The 26,867-nt window shown below is 35.1% G+C and overlaps 1 protein-coding gene across 3 annotated transcripts in view; it reads left to right on the top strand.

The window, feature by feature from the left end:
• Positions 1 to 26,867, top strand: part of MMP16 (matrix metallopeptidase 16) — a 313,058-nt gene that overhangs the window by 272,074 nt on the left and 14,117 nt on the right. For 2 of the 3 annotated variants that reach the window (XM_055286708.2, XM_055286709.1), the window contains exons 9-10: positions 2,671 to 2,786; positions 7,710 to 17,470. The exons of the other annotated variant lie outside the window; for it this stretch is intronic. In XM_055286708.2, the coding sequence (XP_055142683.1) occupies positions 2,671 to 2,786; positions 7,710 to 8,044 (451 nt within the window). In that variant the 3' untranslated portion in view covers positions 8,045 to 17,470. Of the gene's footprint in view, positions 1 to 2,670; positions 2,787 to 7,709; positions 17,471 to 26,867 lie in introns of those variants that run through there. 3 annotated transcript variants of the gene reach the window in all.

The raw sequence follows: 26,867 nt of genomic DNA, 5'->3' as shown, positions 1-26,867 counted from the left end.
TTGTAAACCCCACTGAGATATTTACTTGAGAGAAGAGATCTTTAGATTATGAGCAAATCTCAACTGCATTAACCATTCATCACAGAATGTTCTGTGGGACAAGAATATTCGGAAATGATGTTTAATTTAAATATTTAAATTTAAAAGTAAATGTTTCCATGAACAAAATGTGAAAGAAAATTTATTTTAGAATTGGTGGCATGATACACTAAAGATTCCACTTCATTGTCCTCTTCAGAAAGATGCAGTCCAGGCACCATTCTTTCAGCTCAGTGCTTCTCCACGAAGCTATTTCTGATCTGTTCGTCAGATCTGTTCTCATCTTTGATGTGATGAGAACCTGTGACAAATACCTGTGACAGTTTCCCTTTTGGTGTAAACTCTTCTTTGAGCATTACTTCTTAGAACACTTCCTGAAACAATCTTTTTCCAATTTCTGTGTGAACATTGAAGCTGGAGGAAGTTGGAGGAATTCCAGATGTTACTCAAGTGAGGTTTCTAGGAATTTATAGGAAAACCTTTTGCACAGGACCCCAGAGCTCTGTAGGTAAAGAATCCTCCACAGTCCCGGCAGAGGCATATCCAAACTAGAAAATACTTATTTTTTTCTAATTTCAGATAAAATGGCTAAGTCAAAGATAATTTTTTAAAATGTATCATTTCCCAAATATGTGTTGGTGAAACACTAGCTTTAGTAGATCACCATAGATGTTTAGTGGGGGGAAAAGCATTGTCAAATAAAATTGGGAAATGTATTTGGTGGCATCAAATAAACTTGGAAACTGCCTTTATGGTAAAAATAGCAGATACTTTTGAAATCAGACAAACATGGTTATATTTCTATCTATCATTCATTGTCCTCCAAGAATTCTCCGCTCTCAAATGGGGACAGTGATGACTATCTCATAGATTTGTTGCGATTAAATAAAATAATGCATAGAGCAATAGGGCTGCCCGAAATAGGTGATATCACTGTGAACTCCCAGTGATTTTACCCTATTTTGTCAATCTTTGTGACCATTCAAAATATAAACTCATTTTACTCCTAAAATACATGGACAATAATGAGTGATCCAAAGTAGGGATGTCCACAATTTGTTCCTTGGAAGTCCGGGGGTTCTGTGAAAGTGGCTCATGCACTAGCCTGTGAAGGGATGACAGTCTGAGAGTTCTAACTCTTGGTGAGCTTTGCTTTTACTTGTATTAATGTCTATACACTGAGTACTCCAATCAAGACCAGCCCTAATGTCTATACTCACATTCCCAGTTTCCTCATCAACAGGTCCACTTTGAAGTCTGAATTTAAAGTAGTTAACACCAAAGTCATGGTTCCTCAATCCTTCTCAGCTTACCTTCCCTTACTTCTTACCATACTGAATAACAACATTCTTCTTCCAGATAATCAGGCTTAAAATTCTTGAGTCATGCTCAGCTTCCTTCTCTTTCACATCCCACATCTAATCCATGAATAAGTCCTTTGGCTCTTCCTTTAAAATATATCCCAAATGCCTTGATTTATCATCAGTCCTATAGTTATTGACTCCCTAGTCCAAGGATTATTGCATTGACATCCCAACTGGCATTCATACTTCTGCCTTATCTCCTTCAAACTCTTTTACTCATAGCAGCCAGTGTATTCTTTTCAACAATTAGCCATAAGTTTAAGCTTCTCTGTTCAAAACATATATTGGCTTCCCATCTCTCTTAGAGTAAAGCCAAAGGCTCACTGTAGTGTAAAGGCTTGTCTAATCTTAGGTTCTGGTTCTCACTCTCACCACGTCTCCACATTACTAACTCAATTCCAGTCACCCCATCCTCCTTGTAGACACAGGTACTCCAGCATGTGCCTGCCACAGGAATTTTCAATTCCTAGTTTCTCTGCCTGGAATGTTCTTCTCGCAAAGACTGCATGTATTGCTCCTCACTTTTCTCTGTTCAGATGTCAACTTATCAGACAGGACCTCTCAGTCCACAAATTTAACATGACTTCTGATACTCCTAGATAACTCTGTCTGCTTTGCTTTTTTCATAGCTATTATCACCTCCTATCATAGTATGTATTTATTGATAAATTGGTTTATTGCCCATCCTCACATATCCTATAATGTGAGATCAATGAGAGCCACAGCATATCTGTGTTGTCCAAGGTTGTATCTCTAGCCCTACAATAACACCAGGAACATAATATATATATTCATTAACTATGTACTGAATGAATAAATAAATAAAGATTCTGCTTAAGATTATTTCAAAAAAATGTTCTGCTTCCTAAGAAAGATTTTTTAAAAACTCATGAAAACCTCTGATATATATATGCAGGTTGGTGATGTCCTTATGAACTATAAATATACTTAGCTAGCACTTTTTATTCACTTTAGCATACTGAATAAGAACTTATTTTTAACACAGGCAGGATGTGGACAATAAGATGCCCATTTTTAATATATGCAGGAGAAGAAACAGAATAAATGCCTTATGCCCATTGTATTTTCAGTTATTTAAATCAAAGCTTGCCAGTTGGAGTGCTGTAAATCATTAACAGGTGCACAGGTAACAAAGTCAAGCACACAGCAAAGGTCTAATAAATGTTAGCTATTATTGTTTGTATGCATAATCTTTCCCTATATGTGTGTTATTGTGGTTGTTGTTGTTGTTTTTAATCCTTTGTAGATATTGGAGATATAGTGAAGAAATGAAAACAATGGACCCTGGCTATCCCAAGCCAATCACAGTCTGGAAAGGGATCCCTGAATCTCCTCAGGGAGCATTTGTACACAAAGAAAATGGTAGGCAACATGTGCTTTCTACATTTCATAAGTTTGCTATCTTAGTAACACATTAGGCTTTTTCACTCTGCTAAATTAAGCCACTGGAAAGTGCTATACTAGAGCTATGTAATACTGTATTTCTATTTATATGAACTTTTTTGCCTAGATTTACATGTCATATTATGCTGTAGACATTTTTTAACCTCAACTTATTTTAGTTTATAAAAAAGTCATTAGAAAAGAGACGAGTAATAGTTTAATATGGAAGTTGTTTATACCTTTGAAGTAATTTCACCCGTATTTCTATTAAAATTCCTGTAAAGATAATAATAACAAAAATACATGGGACAGAACTGGTCACAAGGAAGATAGAGGTGCCACTCAAGGTATTATATCTGGTAATAATGCATGTTGAGAATTATAATTTTTTATATATTCTTTGGCTTAGAGGGTCAGCAAGCAAGGAAGATTCCAGCTCAATATAGTGAGAATAGAATGGATGTATGATGGCATAATAACAAAAAAAAAAAATCCAAGAGCTGTCCCCTTTACTTGCTATCCCAGGATTTCACATTCATCTAGATCCCAAGTGGGAAGTTAGCCAAGCCATGGATAATCCATACTCCCCTATCTGTTGGCATATATGAAATGTAAACATATCTCTTCCCATCCAGGGATTAGTAAATAGGAATAAATCATAATAATAATTTGAAATTGAATTTATATGCAATATTTCAGAACAAAGGAAAAGAAAATGACATTCCGAAATACAGAGAAAAAAATTTACCTCATCAAATTATTTTCAATAGGGAGCGTAAGAAAATAGCATATTATTTATGTCCTCAATAACATGAAAAGTCTGTGACATATGTTCAACATAAGCAAAAATAGGCATCTTTTGCAAGACAAACTTAAGTGCATCTAGGGGCAGGGAAGAGAAAGCAAGGTTAATAAAAGAGTCAGGGGAAAATGAAAAATCATACTACCACTGAAAACTGTGATTGACCGTAAGCGTGTTGCAAGATTAAGAAAACTCTACACTGGCAGGGCGTGGGGGCTCACACCTGGGAGGCTGAGGTGGGTAGATTACCTGAGTTTGAGATCAGCCTGGCCAAAATGATGACACCCCCATCTCTACTAAAAATATGAAAAGTAGCCAGGCATGGTGGCATGTACCTGTAGTCCCAGCTATTCAGGAGCCTGAGGCAGGAGGGTTGCTTGAACCCAGGAGAAGGAGGTTGCAGTGAGCTGAGATCATGCCCCTGCACTCCAGGCTGGGCGACAGAGCCAGACTCTGTCTAAAAACAAAAACAAAAACAAAAGCAAAAACAAACAAACAAAAAAAAAGATAAGCAAAAGAAAGAAAGAAAAAGAAAACTCTATAGTAGTATAAACTTGAAGGAACTTAGAACCAGGATAAATTAATACCAATCAGAAAAATCAAAGTACATGTCCTGTTTTTTGAGCATTGCTATATGTATAATGATATACTACTACATTCTGTGTGATAGTGTCCCACAAGTGGAACACTGTAGGCAGAGGCAAAGTCAAAAAGAACCTTGAAGTCCTGATCATAGTACTTGCTGAGAAAAATAATTTTTGTATATTCAATTGGCTCAGAAAATTAAAAGACCAAGTGAAGATACTACTTGTATGTGACAGAAGCAAAAATCCATAGGACAGTGAGACTAAGATTAAAACATAACTCTCTGAGATAAAAGGGAAAGGAATAAGACAGTAAAGGAAGTCACGATAAAGTCACATTGGAGGCAATGTGAAATCAGATTAATAATGTGCCTCAAAAACTTAAGAAGCTATACAGCTAAAAAGGACAAAGAAATGAAAAAATGTGAAAGATGATCACATCAGTTTATTTATCCATGTGTTAAATAGCAACTTCTTACTAATAAACGTGTAAGAGTAAAAAATAGAACACAGAGGCACTGCTCTCAGGGAACATCTACTAAGCTATATAATAGTACCAGCTGTGGAAAATTATGTCTCATTACACTTTTAGGATGAAACAATAGACAAGTCCAGTAACGTTCAGTCAAACATAAAAGGATCATCAAATAAAACACAGCCTCATTAATTTATTTTCCAGAGTTTCTCAAAACAATGAAAATTTAGTTAAGAATTCACCAGAAGTTGTTCTTCATAAGCATGTATACAAAAATACATGTCAAAGCTGCTTTTAAAAGGAAAAAAATACAAATACCCAAATACTTATTCAACCAACTGACCTTTCATAAGTGAAAAAACCTAGATTATTGAACAAGATGAATTTTGCAGGATCAAGGTTTGACATACTTCCATTAGCAAGTATTACTTCTGTTTTAGGCTACTTCCTTTCAAATGCTTACACTATCTATCTCCTAGTAACTAGACATTTGTTTTCTGAGATAGGGTCTCATCTCACTATGGTGCCCAGGCTGGTCTATAACTCCTGTATGATGCCCAGCCTGGTGTTGAACTCCTGGGCTCAAGCAATCCTCTTGCCTCGGCCTCCCAAAGTGCTGGGATTACAGGCATGAGCCTCCACAACAAGCCTAGACTTCTTATTTGTAACAAGTGTATTCAGTAACTACAATTCTACTCCTATATGTGGAGTGTGTTACTATAAAATGTGGCCTACAGAACTGTGTCATATGTGAATAGAAACTTCTTAACTTTTGTGTAATGCCCAGTAGCTCTATAGTAATTAGCTTTAGCTAAAAATTAAAGATGAGGACACTTCCAGCTGTTGGTTTCCGGTTTATAGATACAAGAAGTACATTCACCTATTTTGAAGGTCTGTTTAATTCCAGATCAATGCCATTATTCAACTATGATTGTCTAATGTACTGTTATTTGGCAGGCCCTCAACATTTCTTCATCCAAGCTTGTTGAGTAATTTTATTGAATTTCATTAACGTGATCAAATACCAACTCTCGGCAGAAAAACTTGAATCTACATACACCTGTTTTCACTTGGCAAGTTGCTCTCATTGCAAAACTGTCCTTCAAAACTAAAAGCAGCAGTAGGTGTTTATGGCACTGAACATTGAATGGCATTGAACAGAATGATTTCCAGAGTGAAGTGACCTGAAGTGATCATCTGCCCTATCTGAAATTTCTTAAGAGATGTCAGAGTTCTTCATTCAAAAATGATACCTATCTATCACACCCTTGGACATTTAACCTAGGAGTATTTGATAAAAGACAGGCGATCTCTGAGGTCGGGAGTTTGAGACTAGCCTGACCAACATGGAGAAACCCTGTCTCTACTAAAAATACAAAATTAGCTAGGCATGGTGGCGTATGCCTGTAATCCCAGCTACTCAGGAGGCTGAAGCAGGAGAATCGCTTGAACCCGGGAGGTGGAGGTTGCTGTGAGCCGAGATCGGGCCATCGCACTCCACCCTGGGCAGCAAGAGCAAAACTCCATTTAAAAAAGAAAAGACAGGAGATCTGTAAAGGACCCAGTCTGAAAAAATTATTAAGTGTACAGGCTCTAGATCTAGATCAAGATTTAAATCTTGTGTTCACCAGAACATAAGCATGTTATTTTGTCTCTGATCTTCAATATCGTGGGCTTAAAAGAAAGGATAATTAATTATACCTGATAGAGTACTTGTGAAGATTAAAAGACAGGTCATCTACTAAACTTTAACCCAAAGCTTCTTCCATAATAAGTCCTCAAAACAGGAAAAAATGTTACCTTCATTAATGATCATAAACTATGAATTTTGCCTTGTATCAAAAATAGATAACTCCCAAAATATAGTTTTAAGTAATTATAGCATTAAAACATTTCTTCTTGATTTTTTGAATTTTATCTCAAAGGACAAATTAAGTCAAAGTATTATAGTCACACAGAAACTTGACATGAATGAGCTGTGGACAGAAAGAAAAAACTGGATATGTGCCCAAAAAAAACAAAATTTGGAGAATAGACCTAAGAAAAATGTCCATATTTGTAGTTTAATCATCAGGAGCTTACAAAGTCTATTGTATGCATTCATAATGTTTTAGAAAATAAATTGCATATATTGCTGAGTTACTTAAGCCTCCCACATCCCACCTCCTCCCCATGAAATATGAGGTGCTAGGAAGTATTAAAAATAGAATTGTAGAATTTTGTTGTATTTGATTCTTAAAATAATGAATAATGGCTTTAGTAGTTCTATAAAATATAGCTAGGTGACACAAATTAAACATATTTTTAATAAAGTAAAATAAAGAGGACAAAAGGAGAAGGAACAAAATGTTTATGACCTAGAGCCAGAAATGAGGTTAGAGTACCAAATACTATGAATACATCTTTACTTGTTAAGATTCCTTGCAGGCAAATGAAAGCCCCTCCAGTTTTATGATTTATATTTTATTATGATTTCTCATGAAAATTACAAAAGGAAGCCTGTTGTTTAGAAGGAGAACAGATTCCTGATACTAAGATGATTAGAAATTTCCCTTGAGGTGTTTCATAGAGAAACCTCTTTATCATATATTGAACAATGTTCCCAGTAACAGCCTGAGGGTAAACAGTGTTTCAGTTTATAAGGCTGTTTCAGCATCTTTCAATATAGGTTGATACTATCACACTAATATGTAATTTTGTAACAGCAATCCTATAAGTGAGCAAAAAGATAAGGTTCTCTTTTCTAGCTTGGACTAGGAGTAGATGGCGTAGCATGGTCTTTGAACAGTCCTCTGTAAATGATATTTCTCTCTCTGGACTGAGCTTTCCATAGGCATTAGATGGCATCATTCCTGGAGCACAGCAGCCACAGCCATCTTAACAGACAGCTGAGCTGAAAATAGTGTTTTCTTCCTATGAAAATTGAAGGGCCTTAAAATACATCTCTTAATTGACATAGCCTATTTTAATAACATTTCTCTACATATACACTGTCACAAATAAGTGGTACCTGTGTGTGTGTGTATGTTTTTTCCCCCTAGGCTTTACATATTTCTACAAAGGAAAGGAGTATTGGAAATTCAACAACCAGATACTCAAGGTAGAACCTGGATATCCAAGATCCATCCTCAAGGATTTTATGGGCTGTGATGGACCAACAGACAGAGTTAAAGAGGGACACAGCCCACCAGATGATGTTGACATTGTCATCAAACTGGACAACACAGCCAGCACTGTGAAAGCCATAGCTATTGTCATTCCCTGCATCTTGGCCTTATGCCTCCTTGTATTGGTTTACACTGTGTTCCAGTTCAAGAGGAAAGGAACACCCCGCCACATACTGTACTGTAAACGCTCTATGCAAGAGTGGGTGTGATGTAGGGTTTTTTCTTCTTTCTTTCTTTTGCAGGAGTTTGTGGTAACTTGAGATTCAAGACAAGAGCTGTTATGCTGTTTCCTAGCTAGGAGCAGGCTTGTGGCAGCCTGATTCGGGGCTGACCTTTCAAACCCAGAGGGTTGCTGGTCCTGCACATGAGTGGAAATACACTCATGGGGAAGCTTCCATGATGCACAGTATCTGCTGTTCTTCAGTCCTTTGTCTTTCTTTGTCATTCAGTTCTAGGCCTTTCCTCTGCACGCTCAATGCCCAGTAAAATTTCAGGATTAACTAAAGAAGAGGAGAAAAAGAAGAAAAGATTCTTCTTAAAAGTTTCTAATGTTATTTTCCTTCTGAAGTCTGAGCCCATTTCTGGGGGGAGAAAAAAAAAGCAAATCAGAAAACCCACGATTTTTCTTTTTCTTTTTTTTTTTTTTTGCTTTAAAACAAAGGGAAAAAAGAGTTTAAACAAAAAACCCACAATTGAACTTCCAGGAAAGTGTGAAGACCCAAAACAGCTTTGTCTCCAAAGAAGATAGCTCTCTGACTGCTTTGGATAGTCTCCTACGCACCATTTTGTCAGGTGGGAGATTTGGAATACACATGCAGGACGTTAGACTGTTGGGACAGCCATTTTCCAACAACCAAGGGGCCAAAATATCTGCAATATAGTAACAGCCTTAATAATACATCCATTTTTCGTTTTATACAGCTGTTCTCAGCTATGTCCTCAATGTTTCATCGCATTTATATTCATAGCTATTTTCAAACACGACCTTTTAATTGTTTTTGAAGTATTTCTAAACCCCTTCTTTTCACCTTACTCCTCCATCATTGTGATAATCTTCCCAAGTTGTATTAGGCCATTGCCCCAGGCCTTCCATGGGTCTGTCAGGAATATTCATTACAAAGCAGAGCAAGAAGCAGTATGTCTCTGAAGTGGATTACAGTGACAGTTATTTTACAAGGATTTGTGACACTAGTAATATACCCGTGTAACCCTTTGAGAACTATCAGACCAGCTTTCAGAGTCTTAGGATTGTCGGTCTTGCGATCTGATAAATTATAGAACTGAGCAATGGTAAAAACAGTCACAAGTTCAAGAAGTTCAGGTTTTTAAAACAGATATCCTATAGTGTCATATAATTTTAAAATGATTTACAAGACTACATAAATGTGTTTATAACAAACAGAAATGATGTTACTTGCCAAAATTTTTCTGGCAAATAAAAAAGGTATTTTATTAATATTCTCATAAGACTGAAATTTTATATGAAAAACTGATAATAGCCTAAGTCTTCTTTCCTTTTTTTTAGGCATACTGAATTTCTGTTTTAAAATCCATTGCATGAAAATTCAATTTGCCTTGGTATATGCAGTTAGCATTGCCATTTTAAAAATGAATTAAAACGATGACTCTGAAGTTGCATGAATATCCTCCAGTGCATTACCTATTGCATGTCCACCATAGTTCTCAAAGGGTTAGTGTGGCTTCTGGCATTTAGCCGTCCATTTGATCACTGACAGAGCCAAGAGACCACCAAAGCATTTCATTGTTGAGTGTAATTTGTCCTAACAGCAGTATTGTCATTTTCATGTGACCTGCAGAGCAGGTTTGTATCAATATTTTTTTCCTAGAGAAAAGTCAGCAACTGACAGACCTCTTTATTGATTTTTAGGAGCTGCTTCTTGCAGTGAAAGGCTTTACAGCCACTGGGCTGTGAACTTATTAGAGATGGTCAGAATGAATGCACCCCATGAGTCAGACATTGGCTTTGTGTGAAAGCCAGCTTTGAGGGGATTAGCTTTTGAAACAATGAACAGCTTGCCTTGAACTTGATTATTGATCTATTGACTGTCATTAACAACAACTTAAACATTGTCTTCTGTGAAAATTTTCCTTGAAGAGTCCTGTTCTATGTCTTTGCCCTTTGACCTTTAACTTGCAAACTGGCACAAACTGAAGGAAATCTGGTGTTGCTTCTCCATTGGATTAGTTGTTCTCTAAAACCTAGTAAGCATGAGCTGTTTCCTTAGAATGGAGAGAGTGGTGATGGCAGATCTGCAGATGGACACTTTGCTCTTTACATGCACACTCTGAAAATGCCCTATAGGTAGAAGTGAATTTTAATTTCATTTTAATATAATTTCAAGTCTAAATTCATCATTTTAGTACAAATTACAAAAACTATAGGAAAAAAAAAACCTCAAATACTTGAATGGCCAGTGTGGCTTTTATATAAAGCAGGAATTTTATACTAGTAAAAATTTCTTACTCATTTGCTAATACACATTTCCAGATGATTTTTAATGAGTGTAGGTATACATTCTTATTTGGAAATGGATAGTTTGGCTGCCTTGAATTTATATTTATACTCAACATAGCATGAAAATTAGAATGCCTTTTGGTTAAACTACATGTTTATGATTTGGTTGGGGAAAATATTTTATAATTGTGGGTGGCATGCTGCAAAGCCTCGCAGATTGTTATTTCTTACAACCTGAGCATATATAGTGTGAGGCTAAGAAAAAAGAACAGTAAGAAAAGAAGAATGGGTTTACAGTAAAATATTATACAATGTAGACAATATTTTAAGAGGATATTGGAGATTATGTACGCAAGGGCCAAGAAAGCAAGAAATGAGAACCAGAGTCAGCCCTGTAGCTTTACTTCAGTGCTTCCATTCTAGATGATGCTGATATTATAAAGAGTTAGTCAATGCTGCTAAGCATGGAGGACTATATACATAAGCTCGTTTATACAGTGTTTGCCTGTGGGAGGGTTTAATCCTTTTAGGGCCTTGATGTCGAGAAAAAAATAACTGGAAACTATATTTTGCTAAAGATAGAAATGAGGAACTGTGTCATTTTGGGACATGTGCAAATCGTTGAGGAACTCCATCACCCTGCATTGAAAATTGATTTTTTTTTCCTCTAAAATGAGAAAGAAACTGAATAAGCAATCTGTTGCCTCTTTACTCATTCATCACAATATCCTGATTCGTCATAAGACTATCAGTATATAAGGGCTAGAAAATAATCATAGCATTAAGAAGGAAGGAGTCTATCATTATGCTTGAATTCTGGCAAATGTCATGAATAAGGGTTGGGTCATATTTACTTTAATATGAGACAAGATTTATGTGATAAGCAAAGGCGTATAAGGCTGCTCTTTTGACTAGAACATTTCAGTTATCAGGCTGTACTATTACAAGAGATAAGAAGACAATAAGGACAATGTAATCACAAACACTGGGATTCCGTTTGTTTATTGTACGCCAGCTACTTTGTGGGTGTGGTTCCTGACTCCTCTTCTACTTGAGGTTTGGGGAAATAGTCTCAATCCAAATAGAACAGTGAAAGGGAAAGTAATTCATCTAGCACATGAGAATAGTGATTCAAAACCAATGTGGAATAAATTTCCATGGGTCAATAACATAAGGTGTCAGTTCAGTATTAGTAGAGATATGCAAGGCATAAAATATTTTCATCACCCCATCACTAATAACATGAAAAGCTCAGACATAGGATTTCCCAAATTGAAATGAAAACACATTCATGCCTGCAAAAATAATTCTCCTTCTGCTTCATTTCTCATTACTTTATCTAATATAAACACAAATGTAAACAAGGTAATGTTCTTCACATAAAATGACCATATAGTTAAGAATTTTAGTAAAATATTGTTGTTCTGTGTATTATTAAACAAATGCAATGAAGTATTAAAATAGCTGATCAGTTTGAATTTCCTGTAAAGCAGTAATTCCGCATCAGAATTGTAGATAAGGTTGTGAATTTATTGACTCATTTCAGAACAGTGTCTGTTGACATGGCAGTCAGAGCAGGTGAATACAGATGCTCTTTCTGATTGCAAAGGTTATAGAGCTAAATTAGACAGCATTAGGTTATACTAGCAAAGACAACTTCTGTTATAAATCAGAGGGCAAGGCTTTTCTGAATCGATGTGATAAATTACTAAGTAATGATTACCAAAAATAATTACTAAGTAATAAAGGATACAGACTGGTTTACTGAAATAACCAAGTGTTACATTTAATAATTACCTATAATCTTTTTTTGTTAACACATAATTTGGCCATTTCATATACTGTGTACCTATTTTCATTCCCTCTCTGTGGGTCATTAAAAAACACAATGTGGTGGATAAGAACATTGTCCAAACTTCACTGCTAGTTCCAATACGTAGATGATGGTGTATAAACTGGATTGTAGGGGTAGTCATATTTGTAAGTTCTACATATTATGCTAATATATCTAGTATGGTACACATACACGCCCACACTTTGTGGATCTTACAGTGGAACAAATAGTGTGTCCATATTAACTAAACTCAAAGTGCTATCTGAAGAGGAATGGATGCTATAAGCAAACAGACTGAGTTAAACTGAGTCATGAAAAAATATATATTTTTAAGTTTTTGGAATCATTTCCAGAAACTAATAAAGGGAATTATTTACTGGTAGTATTGAGTCTGTGAGATTGTAGTATATACTGAAACAATCTTCTGGATGGTGGTAATGTCTTTTTTAGCAAACACAGTAGAGAGCTTATTTCATTTCTGATGCTTTCAAGGGCATATTCCAAAGTTATCACAGATGTCAAATAGAATATGCTGTATAAACCAAAAATGTACATTTCAGATGACCTGTTACAGCAATCTCAGCCAATATGTAATATCACAAAATGTGTCAAGTCAATCATATAAGAGGATCTAATCATTCGGCTGTATTTCATGTACCTTCATGATGTTGATATACTGTGACCACAGGAAATAGGTGCCAGGGCATATGTAGTTAAGTTACAGGTTCCACGTTGCCTAGGAGGGAATCATAACTACATCAGAAAAATTTTAACAGTTATATCTTAAAAATTAGAATTTTATGTAATTAATAAAGCGGCAACCAGGAATAGCAACACACCATAAATATGAAAGCTAATTATTATATTTAATAAATATAATGGAAATGGAGAAAGAGGAAAAATGAGTCTTTTGTTAAATATAAAGACAAACTATAACACTCCTTGTTAATACAACTGGAAATTTTACTTTAGCAAGCATAAAATAGTGGAGAAAAAAATGCAACTTCAGGCTCATCGCACTAGTGATGATTATGTGATATATCAATGTAATATTTAGCCAGTGGTCATTAGATGTTATTGTGCTTAAACACATCTGATACTCATGCATTGCCTTACAGGCTAAAAATGTAAGAGGTAGGTGTTCAGTAACCTCAGTTGGAAAGATATATAATGTTAGAATCCCCTGAGACAAGCCATTTCCCTGAAGTAGAAATTTACCTCAATAATCATGTAACCTAAATCACTTGGCATAGTAGCAAAGAAGTTGCCTTAGTGTTCTAGTCTCATCTAATTGTGACCTTTGTCTTTCATGTGCTTCTGAAATCATTTTCCACTTTTTGCATTGGTGTGATTTTGACACAATTCTGAAATATTTCAGGTAAGATTAATAACATCCAATTACAAATATATGTTTCAATATTTTATACATATGTCTCCTTTGAAAGTTAAACCAATAGTATAGAAAGCCTAAGAATGAACACTGATTGGACATACTCACAGAAATCAAGGGAAAAACACATGATATTGTAAAATTCCTGTCAATGTTTGAGTAGAATACAGAAGTACGTCGCAGTCTTCAATTTTTAAACACAATTATGAGCTTATAACTGGACGTGACATGCATCATTTATTCTAACAATATTATTTATACTAAGTAAGGATATAAGATCACAGAAGCTTAGTGTTATAACAGAGACTTCACAGACATTCATAACTAGCGCTTTCTAAGGAAAATAAGGGCAAAACCCAGAACTCATGGTCAGTGCAGAGTAAGTATAAAAAGTTATGTATGAAAGACATTTATTTATAGAGATTTCCAAGGATTCTATGCCTTTTCAACTTAAAGATGAGTGTGTCTTAGAATTTATTTTACGCATCATTGGACTGGGGATAATATTCAAATGTGCACTCAGCGTGTCCTCACATTAAAGGGCACATTGAACAGTATAGGAAAATACATCATAAACTAGAATGTTGTACAGATTCACGTAACTTTCCCATGTGCTCTGCTGTGGAGCTGAATTTATATGCCCTTAAAAAGAAATAAGAATCAATTAAATATAAATACAGAAATATACTTATGTTAGGTCACTTAGCTTCAGTGCAAGATGTCATTAGCCTTTATTTCACAGAGAAAAACTGGAAGAAAAGAATGGTGAACAAGAATAAAATGATAAACTTTTTGGCTTATAGAGATGTTTCTTGGGAATTTTTTCCACTTGTTTTTATCCATGAAAAAAATGTCAGTCACAATACAGACATTTCTGTAGTATTTGGCCTGTGGGTAAACTGGATCCCAGGCAGAATACTTTTTGACACAGGCCTTTTTATACATGCTTTATATATGATGAAGCTTTGGTGAGATGTGACTGCATGGTAGGATGCATTTTCCTAGGATAGGATATGGTGCTGCTTGTACTTGCCACCTTTTATATGAATGTATGTCGCTACATTGGCCTGTCTTGCCAAGATATGGTTGAATAAAGCCTGGTGTGAGCTGTCTATTTGAAAAGTCACTAGGATGCATGTTTCATTTGCTGTTACATAATGCCAATTTGAACCTGTTTTCTCTATATATTAACAATCCAATTGTTAAGATAAAATATACTTTGCTTGAATGAATGATTTTGGTAGTAATATGAGAGTTATCCTAAAATCAATGTTATAATTTTTGCTATTACTGAAATACCATCACAGAGGCCACATTATTGGCTGTCTTCTCACAGCTCTTTAGTATATACCATTGCCTGAGTAAAATTAGGTTTTTAGGTCTTTTTGGCATTTACTTCTTTTATAGCTGATGTGGAATCACTTATTCCTTTATATGTTCATAAGTACAAAATTTCACTATCTTAATTACTTCCAAACAAACAATTTCCATGCAAGGGTGTGTGTGCCTGGTTTTTCTGCTCCTCCAATTCTAAGATCATTATTTGTTTGCCTTCTGTTTCTCATCCAAAAATACAGATGGTTGGGAAAGATACATCTTACTGAGTTGTCCTATGCAGTCTCTGTCTATATTTGCATTTCTTTCTATTTCTACCTTGTCTCTCTTTTTTTTTACACAGATTTGGTTTTCCCTTCCCTTTGTAAAAACCAGAATTGAGCAGCATTGTACATCAGAGATGGTACCCAGGAAATGTCTTTGTTCCTCAGTATTTTTCTTCAAAACTTCCATGCAAAGACAGTCCCAGTAAAGTTGACATACATCCCAACCTCTCTCATTGGCTTTTCTAACTTTTTATAGAGCTATTCCCCTGAGAAAAGTGAAATGCTGAGTATAATGGGTATTGTCTGTTGATAAGATAGCTAAGGAAATTTGCTTTTGGAGAATGTATCTTAAATAATTATATAGGAAAGTAGTCACAGTATAGTGTTCTGTTTAAGGTACATCATGGGTACATAAATGCCCAAAACCTTCATCCTTTGGTCTATTTCTCTGTATGTGTAAATTACATATATATTAGAAAGAGAGATAGAATAAAAGAATTAGGGGTGTTACAGAGGCAGCTTTTTGCTGCCTTGGTTTTGACTGTATCAGCATTTCTATTGCAGACCTCTATTTTCAGGGGTTTTAGAGAATCGACCATAAAAATTTGTTTTAGGCTTAAAAGTTTTGAAAGATTTTTTTTAGGTATCTAATTTTAAACAAATAGATCTTGTTTTTATATTATAGGAGGGAAATAAATGGAGTTTACTAGTTCAATTTTGCGCTAATATAACTTTTAATAAACTTAACTTTTTAAACGAAAACATAAAATCTAATTAGTTCATAGTTGGTTGATGCTTTTTTAAAAGAATCAGTTATTGACCTTGAGAAACTTGCCTGCTTCATCAGTATAGTAACCTGTCTTTAAGATGTTTTAAAACGTGTATACCTATATTAACATTATCTTGATTCCAGTGGCGGATCAGTATGATAATGCAGATTTATGACATCCATATAAGCTATCTGGTAATATAGATTTGGGAATATATAGTATATATGATACATATATATATATATATATATATATATATATATATATTTACTAGATAGATTAAGGAGAAAAAGCTCCCATAAACTTAGTTTGTCAAATAAATACCATATATTAAAAAAATGCACAGACATTTATCATTCAGAGTCAGAATGAGATGCAAGTAATTGCAAAGGGAAGTTGTCTCTTGGGTAAACAATACATATTTTATAGCTTCTTATGAAACTAATTTTTTCCTTTCTATATTGTGGTTATCGGAAAGTAAAAGAATTAAAATTAATACAGACTTTATTTAAATAACATTAAACTGTGAAGCAGAGAGAAACGCCAGGAAATTAAATATTTAGGCCATTATCTTGTGGTTGTCTGACAATACTTCACCTTTCTTTTCATTCCCCATGATGTTTTCAGTTATGGAGAGAGTATTAAAATCTAGATTTAAGTTTCTGCATTGTTCTCATTACACTCAACACTATTTCATTAAGTTCTTGATAATATGTAGTCTTCTGTGTGCAAGGAAAGAAATAAATAACACATTTATTTGCTGAATGAGTTTTAAGGTGTGCAAGTTGTAGTGATGTTTTTCCCACACAGGATTCTATACATTTATACCATCTTAAATCTGGCATTTTTTTTTTTTTTCAGATAGCTTCTACTGACAAACACAAAGCTTGTTTGTGTGCAAATATAAGGCTAAATAAATGGTGCTAAAGTGTATTATGACTGTCAGATAAAATCAGGCAAAATTTTGTGGTGCTTAAATTAATTTTTTCATTGATTTTATTGATCAGTGCATTGAACAGTGTTTATTATTCACAAGTTGTCTTTTATTAGTAAATCAAGGCCTCATAGCACATTGTTAAATAAAGTGGTTGACTAGTCTATGTAACAGCTCACCAAGCTACTATCTCTTTTAACTCCTTATAATGTTGCGTCATTAAAGGTCAAGGGGTCATGCTATTAATCCCATTGCTATAGACCATTAACATGACTGAACTTTTCCACAAAGTACTTATGTTTACAATGCTATAACCCTTTGACTGCTGCGGCAACCTTTAACCACACAAATGTCACAAGCTAGAATCATCAGCATGGTTCTTGCCATGGCAATCAAAGAGTTAAGGGCTGTGCAGTGATTTGTTTTGTATTTATTAATTTATATTTATTTTGTTTCCATTCAAGGAGGGGATTGGGGTGGGGCAGTTTTTGTCTGCTGTAAGTGTCTTAACCTAGGGAAGGGTTAAATGGCTTTTTATACTATTGCATCTTCTGTATTTACCATCAATTCATTGTGTTGTAATTAAAAGAAACTGTCAATAAATAAGAGAACAGAAAAATGGTTCATAGACATTGTGGTTTTACTCAATGAATGATTTACACACATTTATGACCAATATGTAAGATATGATTTATAAGCAGTAGCCTTCACTATCTGTGTCTTTCTAATCCATATGAAACAGACAATGAAAACTAATTTAGGGAAAAATCCTCAGTGCATTTACCTGAACTAGCAAGTATATTAAACTGGCCACATCAACTGGAGAAACCGTTTAGTTACTATATGCTTATAACTGTGATCAAATAAGGGAGAAGAAAACTTCATTGCATCAAATATATTTCAGGCAAATGCCTGTGAACATATGATATTTAAGGTTTCTACAAAGACTTGACAAAAATAAAAGACTACATTTTGAATAGATGAATATAATTTATTTTTAAAGTTACACATCATAGTTATCTACGCAAATTTAATCACAGGAATTAATTTTTATATTAAGTCTTTGGCAAAATCCCATATAAGAAATCCCCCCGCTTTTTTTCTCTCTTTTAATAATAGGATTGGCTGAGCATGGTGGCTCATGCCTATAATATCAGCACCGTGGGAATCCAAGGTGGGCAGATCACCTGAGGTCATGAGTTCAAGACCAGCCTGGCCAACATGGTGAAACCCCAACTCTACAAAAAATTACAAAAATTAGCCGAGCATGATGGCAGGTGCCTGTAATCTCAGCTACTCAGTAGGCTGAGATGGGAGAATCGCTTGAACTGGGAGGTGGAGGTTGCATTGAGCTGAGATCATGTCATTGCACTCCAGCCTGGGCAACAGAGCAAGACTCAATCTCCATTTTAAAAATTAAAAAAAAAAAAGAAAAAAATAGGATTATAGTAAAGGATGGCCATGAACTGAAGAACCCACTCACAGAAAGAAAGAGGAAGGACTAATATTTTCATAACTAACATATTAATAAATTACCTTGTACATAGGATAAACTGTGAAACCACTTTCTGAGAATATCAAATAGTTGCATGTAATCGAGTGCTAAACCGAGAACTTTCTGAAGATCAGATCTAACGTGTATCAAAGGTCATCTGAATTTTAGGAAGTCATATTGGGAATAAAGCAAATGGGTTGTTCTCTTATACAAAAATCAAGGTACCCCTGTCCACCAAGGAATTAATCTTACAAATTTTAGCCCACACGTGAAAGGGGAGCTGTGAAGCAGAGCAACTAAGAGGATTACAGAGATTTATTTGCCTGAAGTTATAAAAAGTAGACTAGAGGGATAGAGAACCTTTGTGTTGTTGAGCTCTGAATCTAGAATGAATCCTGGGGAATTTGGAGATCTATCAGGAGTTTAAAGGAAGACTGCAGATAAGAGTTGTTGGCTTTTAGAACATGTCAAAGAACCTACAAGGGTGAGCCAACCAACAATATAGTTTACTTTTATTTGTAGAAGGCTTTTAAAAAAAGATAACCTTGATTTTCATAAAACTATTGAGAATATTAAACCATAAATATCTGAATCCAAGAATCAATCTCCTTTGTTTTTATTGTCAGAGAGAGAGGAACTGGAAACATCCAATTGACTCGGTAGATAATTTATTTTTCTTTTGTATATGGATTTATTTAATATTAAAATACAATGTTATATGCAATATATTACATGATTTTGCCACTCTCAAGGACTAAATTAGAATAACAACTTGTAGAGAAAAAGAAGAATACAAATAAGGGTATAATCTAGTAATACACCTAGCTCACTATAGGAATAGGTATTACTTATTGAGGTGGATTATAATGTTTGCATATTTTAATTTTTTTAAAAAAAGTATTTGAATGGGCATAGGTTCAACCCAATTTCATGCATTCAGCCACCCTCTCAGATTAGTTACCCCAGTGTGCCACTGGCTCTCCCCTCGTACTGCTCCTCTTCCTTCCCCTCCTCCCTCTCTTCCCTTCTTTTCCCCTCTTTACTTTCCTTCTCTCTTTCTCAATTGCACTATTTCTTGAAAGAAAAATTTACAATCCTTTCTTTTCCACATCCTCATTCTTTCCTTTTTATAATTTTGTTGCACTCCTCACCGCTTCACTAGACCTATTTCATGAAAGGTAAATTATATAGTCATCACTAAATTGAGTCTTTATTTCCTATCTTACTGGACTTCCTCATAGTATTTAATACTAATAATTACTCTGCCATTAATATTTGTTCTAGGCAGCTCCTTGGTGGTAGGACTATTTATTTTTTCCTACCTCTTTCATCCCCAGAGGCTGGTAGAGTACCTAGCTCATAGTCTTCAATATAATGTTGGCTTCTAGACATTAGAGTTTAGGATTTTCCCCTCACCATGTTAACTTTTTAAACTAATTCTTGTGAGTTTACATGACCCCACCACCACCACCATGTTCTTAACTTCCTTTATTTCTACACTCTTTCCTGGAACCTCGTTCACAGCCATGGCTTTAGCTTTATGTTTATGATGTGCTGTGAAATTCAGATTCACAATTTCCACCCACTTGCTAGACAAATTGATTTGAATTTTTTTTAGCTTCCCAGATTCAATCTACTAAATTTCAAACTCACCACTATCTCTTCCCTCCCCTCAAAATTCCTCCTGAATTATCTAATCTATTTAATGGCACTAGATTCTCTTGTTTTCCTATCCATTAAAACTTAACAAGTTCTTGGCCTTCTCCTTCCCTTGACGCACATGCCCCATTCGACATTTGCCGTATCTATGAATTCTACTTCTAGTTCTACATGGCATTATTTGCACCTCGTTTTTCCTTGGCATTCTTACCCTATTTAGGGTTCGTTATTTCTTGCCTTCTTGGTGGTCTTTTCTTATTCAATCTCTATTTTTCATCCTGTCTACACATTTCTGGCCAATCTTCTCAAATTAGAGTTCAAATCTTATCATTCCTCTTAAAATCTTAAAAACAAAGATTTTATATGCAGACCCTTCAAAATCTATTCTCTACTTGTCTTTCAAGATTTTTCCCCCAGGGTATATCATTATATATTTTTATACCTAAAGCCATCCAAGTATCTGCCATCTCTTACCCATGTTCTTGCACATGCTGTCCTCTCTACTTTGAATTCCACCTTCCCCATCTCCCCTGACCTCACTAAACAGATAAAAACACCCCCACCTTTGAAACCTCATGTCATCTGTTTGCATTGTGTTTTGCTAGGATTCTCCTAGTATAGTTAATATTGTCTCCCTTTTCCTTCAAAAGTGTTCCAATTTTATAAGTTATATGACCACACTCTTAGCCAACATTTTAGACAAAGATTATAATTTTATGTGAAATTTTAAAAATAATTTCTTGTTAATGTCTAAGCGTCTGTTGATTATATTGTTCTTACTGTTTTTCTTTTTCTCCTGCTGCAGCATGTAATGCAGTACACAAAGAATGTGTACAGTAATGTAATACACAAAGAAGGAGCTAAAGAAATGTTTATTGTACTAAACTATTGTTCTTTACTATAACTAGCATTACAGAAACTTTATTTTGCTTTGTTATATTCTCTAACCCATTTTCAAGTCTTATGAATTAAGATATTTAAAAGCATTTGTGTTACAAGATCAAATATTTTAAGCACTTGACCTTGATTTTTTTCTAAGGCCTTACTTATTTTTTCCAAAGCTCTTTAAATATTGTTTATTGCTCATTAAATCATAAAGAAAGCCTCAAGTTTAGACTAACCTTTTTTATATTAATCATTTACTTCTGCTTTTTTTTATTTTTTATTTATTTATTTTTTTTTTTTTGAGATAGAGTCTTGATCTGTTGCCCAGGCTGGAATGCAATGGCACGATCTGGGCTCACTGCAACCTCCACCTCCCAGGTTCAAGGAATTCTCCTGCCTCAGCCTCCCAAGTAGCTGGGATTACAGATGCCCACCACCACGACTGGCTAATTTTTGTATTTTTAGTAGAGATGGTGTTTTGCCATGTTGGCCAAGCTGGTCTTGAACTCCAGACCTCAGGTGATCCACCTGCCTCCCAAAGTGCACCCCGCCTTAATCTTTTACTTCTAATAATCATCTTTTAAACCAAGAGGAAATTTTTTAACTATAGCCAAGTAAAGTGGGAAACCTGTATGTTGGCAGATAGATCAATTAGCAGAATTTAAAATACTCAATCATACTTTCTCAAATCATACTTTCTCAAATCTGTGCATAGACATCAAAGAAATGTTTATTAGTTTACTTACCATTAGGCAGTGAACAAATTCCCTTATAAAAAAGACATTATGAAAAGACTTTGAAATGGGAGTCATTTTGTCTTTTCAGAGGAGAACGCAGCCCAAGTTCTTGCAGGTCCAGTGTTGGTTCTACAGGACAGCATTTCAAACATGGTGTTTAATCTGGAGGAAACTAAAGATTGGTGAGGTATTCAAAAGGGAAAGAGCCAAGTCAAGAATAAAAGAGAGGATAAAGATAAACAGTTCAAGAGCAGGAAAAGAAGCCATTTGTTAAAGTTACTTGTCACCTTGAACAGCTGTTATTGGACCATTATACTTACAATAATTTTCACCTAAGAACTCATTCTAGAGTTTCCCTGGTGTATGACATGCATCTAAGAGAGCTATCATCACATTTTCAGGTCAAATGATAGATCAGCCACAGGTATATAATTTCCTTCTCTCCAAAGCTCTACTAAAACTATAGAAAATCTATTCTATTTCTTTATTTTCAAAGACCTAGGAAAAGGAAATACAAGAGAGGAGACCATGGCAACATTTGGAAAGCTGAAAACAAGTGGACACCTGGTAACTGGCTTAGCAGAACCAAGGAAACCAAATCATAGAAACTGGCAGGGGCAAGAAGAGAGCAAACCCAACTCCATCACATATGTGTTGAATGCTGGGGGAATGGACACACCAAGCAGCTGTGGACATGAGGTGAATGGAGTTAACTAAAATAAGAAGAATTTAAAACTATAAGGAACAGTTAAATACTCCAGATCCTGTCCATACCTCCCTGCCATTGATAACTCGCTCTCCTCTTTCCAGCCCAAAACTCAAAGATTTGGTCCATAGAAATGGTAAAAGAAAGTCTTTGAATTGGGACTTTCTATACCAAAACAGAGGATTAGGTGAATCCCCTGTTCTATAGTTCAATGCTGAATTCTGAGACCAATGCAGAATTCTTCCTCTGTCTCACCTTAGGAACATCAGCATTGAGATTTTTGTTTTGTTTGTTTGTCTGCTTTTCTCTATGTCAGAAAGTGGAACACTCTTCTCTGGTTAATCTGAGAACTCAAGAGGAAACCTAATAAAATTTGGTACCCAGGGTTTTCTCCATAATGGCCAGCAGGATTATCTCTTATTAAATTTCATGCTGACAGATCCCATCAATACAGTAAATGTTTCCAATCAGCTTTTTGTTTACTCCTGTTGAACAGCATCAGATAATCAAGGGTTTCTAGGTATTTGAGGAAACGCTTAAGCAGAGAGATAGAGACCAAAACAAATGCACAAAAACCATGAAGGAAACAGGTTATGCCTGAGGAAAAAACACGTAAAACTATCTTTAATATTCCATAAAGGAAAAAAAAATTTGCTTGAAAATTAAAAACATAGTAAGAACAACGAAGGACTTAATATAAAGGTTGGAAAGGTGAAGTTAAATCTCTTGGAGAATACAGCAAAAAGAGAAAGATATGAAAAAACTACTGGAGCAAAATACTTGAAAATTAGAGGACAGAGCTAAAAGTCTAGGAGGTACAACATTCAAATAATTGAGTTCCAGGAAAAGAGAACAGTGAAAATGAAGGAGAATAATAATTATCATACAATTTGGTAAAATTTTCTGGAATTTAGACACTTGAGTTTCCAGGTTGAAAGAACTTAGAGATGTCAAGTATAATGGATGAAAATGGACACACAATAAATCACAGTGAAAATTCAGATCATGAACAAGAAAGCACTGTATAAGCTTTCAGAGAGAGGGTAGACAATTCACTTACAAAGCATAACAAATTGAAATAGGCTTAGATTTTTCCAAAATAACACTGACAATTTGAGTATTATACAGTGTTGTCTTAAAGTTTTTGAATGAAAATTATTTTTAATCTATAAGTCTATACACAAGCAAATATTCACTAAATGTAGAGTAGAATAAAGCCAGGCAAGTTCTCAAAAGTTTTTTACTCTCATGTTGCAGTTCTCAACTAAAAGATGTGTTTCACTAAATAATGAGAAATTCAAAAAAAGGGAAATAGAATTTAGTAAAACAAAATAAACCAAATTTAAAAAAAAAGAAGAAGAAAAAAGAAAGCAGTAAAGGAATTATCTGACAGTCCAAGAGTATGGTGAAGGGTACCTCCAAGATTACAACTGTGCACCAGGCATAAAAGATAACCAGTTGAGATTGGAGCAGCATGATGAATAGATAAGCACGTTGAGGACTTTTATACTCATGACTTTGTCATCATGGCATGATTTTTAACCTACGATGATACTTCAGGATGTGCTTCATCAAAACAAGAAAATAAACTTAAAATAAGAACACATAAGATCTAAGGAATAGCCAGGAGCAGTGGCTCACACCTGTAATCCTAGCACTTTGGGAAGCCGAGGCGGGTGGATCACCTGAGGTCAGGATGTTCAAGACCAGCCTGACCAACGTGGATAAACCCCATCTCTACTAAAAATGCAAAATTAGGCAGAGTGGTGGCGCATGCCTGTAATCCCAGCTACTCGGGAGGCTGAGGCAGGAGAATCGCTTGAACCCAGGAGGCGGAGGTTGCAGTGAGCCAAAATCATGCCATTGCACTCCAGCCTGGGCAACAAGAGCAAAACTCCATCTCAAAAAAAAAAAAAGGAATAGATAATTTCATTTCTTGAGAAAAAAAAAATCCTGAAATAAAAGCAAAGGTAAATCCTACATAGCAGACCTAGAGAATAACTAGTCCAAATAGGAGAATTAATGACTCCAGTATGGAAATTATACATATATGTATGTGTGTGTGAGTATAATTCATACTCACACAGAGTGAAACAATACGCAAAGTAAAACCAATAAATTACATGATATGATTGGCCTTGTGGGAAACTGTACCTAGAGGTATTTGGAGTGTATAGAGACTTAACCAATTAGATACCAATAAATGAAGCAAATGTAAAAACAAGGCATTTGTTAATTTAATAAATATTTTTAAATTCTAATAAAGATTCAATTTAATGCCTAGTTCTAGTTATAGGCAGGATAATGTACAAGCTGTATTTTTATTTAACCAACAATTGTAATAAAACAGTCGAGAAAATAAGGGAGGGGGAGTAGAGGAGATGACATAGAAGACAGCTTAATCTTCATCTAACATTATAGGAAATCTAGAGCTGATGTCTAATGTTGATTTAAAGATAAAATACTTGCATATTACTTAGGAATTCTGACATGCTAAATGCCAAGAAAAAAAATCAACCAAAAACATCAGAAGAGATTTTTGCAGAGGAAGACTATGTGAGTAGGGGCTGGAATTGGGAATGATTATATTTTATGGCATTGTTTTAGCATTATGCAATGTTTTAAATGGTGTAACTGTATTAATCCAATAGTAGAGAGTTTAAATCACAAAAGCAACCTGTGGTGAACACGTCCAAAATTTTCACGGACATAGGAATGCTCTGACCATGCCTCCACTGCTTTGCGTCTGCCACTGGGCATTAATCAGACTCATTTGATCATGGTTTTTCTTTTCACCCACTTCCCAGCGTAGTCTTTGTCTTTTCCTCCCCATTCTCTGTTCCTATTTTACAGCCTTTGTGGACTCCCACTTGGCACAGAAAAAGAAGATTCATGAAAATCTTTGCAACTGCTTGTCAGGACACTGAGCCTCAGTCTTAGGGAGATATTTGGTCAGATTTTTTGGATGATAAGAGCTTAGGGATGATAAATTTTTCCATTTTATTGAGTGTGAAAAATACTCTTCAAAGGAAAGGATCAGTGGGGTAAGCAATGGTGAGTAAAACTAACTTAGAACAAGATACCAACAAGCTCTAGGTCATCTCCCCAACAAGAAAGTGAGGATCCTGAAGAAACAGGTGAGATTTAAGATCAGATAGAGAAAATTTTATATGCTTTAAAGAAATACTTGTAACAGTAACATGTTACCTGTTACTGCGAATTCACAAATTATCTTTTCCAAAAAATGATTATTGGTTCATTTGTCTTTTCATTCAATATTAATTGAATATTTGCTACATTTCAAATATTTGCTAGAACAGGGGATAAGCTATGCAAAGTCAAGTAGGGGAATCAAATTTGTTTAAATTATCATACCTCATTGTAATTAGTATATTTATATAGCATACAATGCATAGCACAACGTACTATAATGTACAATATGATAATATGTATTGTAATGGGTATAAGATCATGAGAGATTCTCAATGGCAGCTCTACTTGGGATTATCATAGAATACTTGATAAAGAAGGTAATGCATGAAAAAAAGTAGGAAATTAAGAGCTTAAAAGTACGAAAGTATCATTTCAAGCAAAAAGTATAGCTTATGGGAAAGCATACAGGTGTGACAGCATAGCACATTTGGGAATTGAATTATTCCAGAACTAGAGTGCAATGTTCATAAAGGAGAATTGTGAACATTAAATTCAAATATATAGTCAAGAGTTAGATCATAAAGGGATTTGATGCTTCTTTTTCAACCCACCTGGTGATTCTGTAAGCTACCTATCAGCCCTTTTAATGAATTTGTTTTTGGTTAAAGTTAGTCAGTTGATTTCATGGCATGTGACTAACTCCGAACTGAAGTGGTTGTTGTCAGTAGCAACTTGGGGGAATAGAGGACTAAAAATTGTATATCTTTCCTCGTTAGACATTGAATAGTGAAAATTCACCTCTTTTAAAGGGGTATATCTCGGACAGCTAATGGCACTTGGGAGCAAAACAGATAGCTAAATTATTATGTTTCATTACCTGGGATCGGGTACAATAGAAGGCAAGGCTTTAGAAGACCCAGGCTCTGCTGCTATATAACTATATGAAAGACTTGAAGGTCTCAAAGACTATGAGCTGAAGGCATTACTTCTTTTTCTTTTTTTCTTTTTTCTTTTCTTTCTTTTTTTTTTTTTTTTTTTTGAGATAGGGTCTCACTCTGTTGCCCAGGCTGCAATGCAGTGGCATGATCACTGTTCACTGCAGCCTCAACCTCTTGGGATCAAGTGATCCTCCCACCTCAGCCTCCTGAATAGCTGGGACTACAGGTGTGCACCACCACACCTAGTTAATTTTTGTATTTTTTGTAGAGGTGGGGTCTTTCCATGTTGTTCAAGCTGGTCTCGAGCTCCTGAGCTCAAGCAAACCACCTGCCTTAGCCTCCCAAAGTGCTGGGATTACAGGAATGAGCCAGTGCACCTAGCCCTGAAGACTTTCCTTCTAAGAACACCTGAAAGATTTAAAAAGGAAAATTATAAGCTAAATTTATAGTTTAT

This window comes from Symphalangus syndactylus, chromosome 7, assembly GCF_028878055.3.
Source record: "Symphalangus syndactylus isolate Jambi chromosome 7, NHGRI_mSymSyn1-v2.1_pri, whole genome shotgun sequence".
In the NCBI taxonomy this organism is placed as follows: Eukaryota; Metazoa; Chordata; class Mammalia; order Primates; family Hylobatidae; genus Symphalangus; species Symphalangus syndactylus.
Note: the sequence above shows the minus strand (reverse complement) of the source record. Positions and strands in the feature narration are given on the sequence as shown.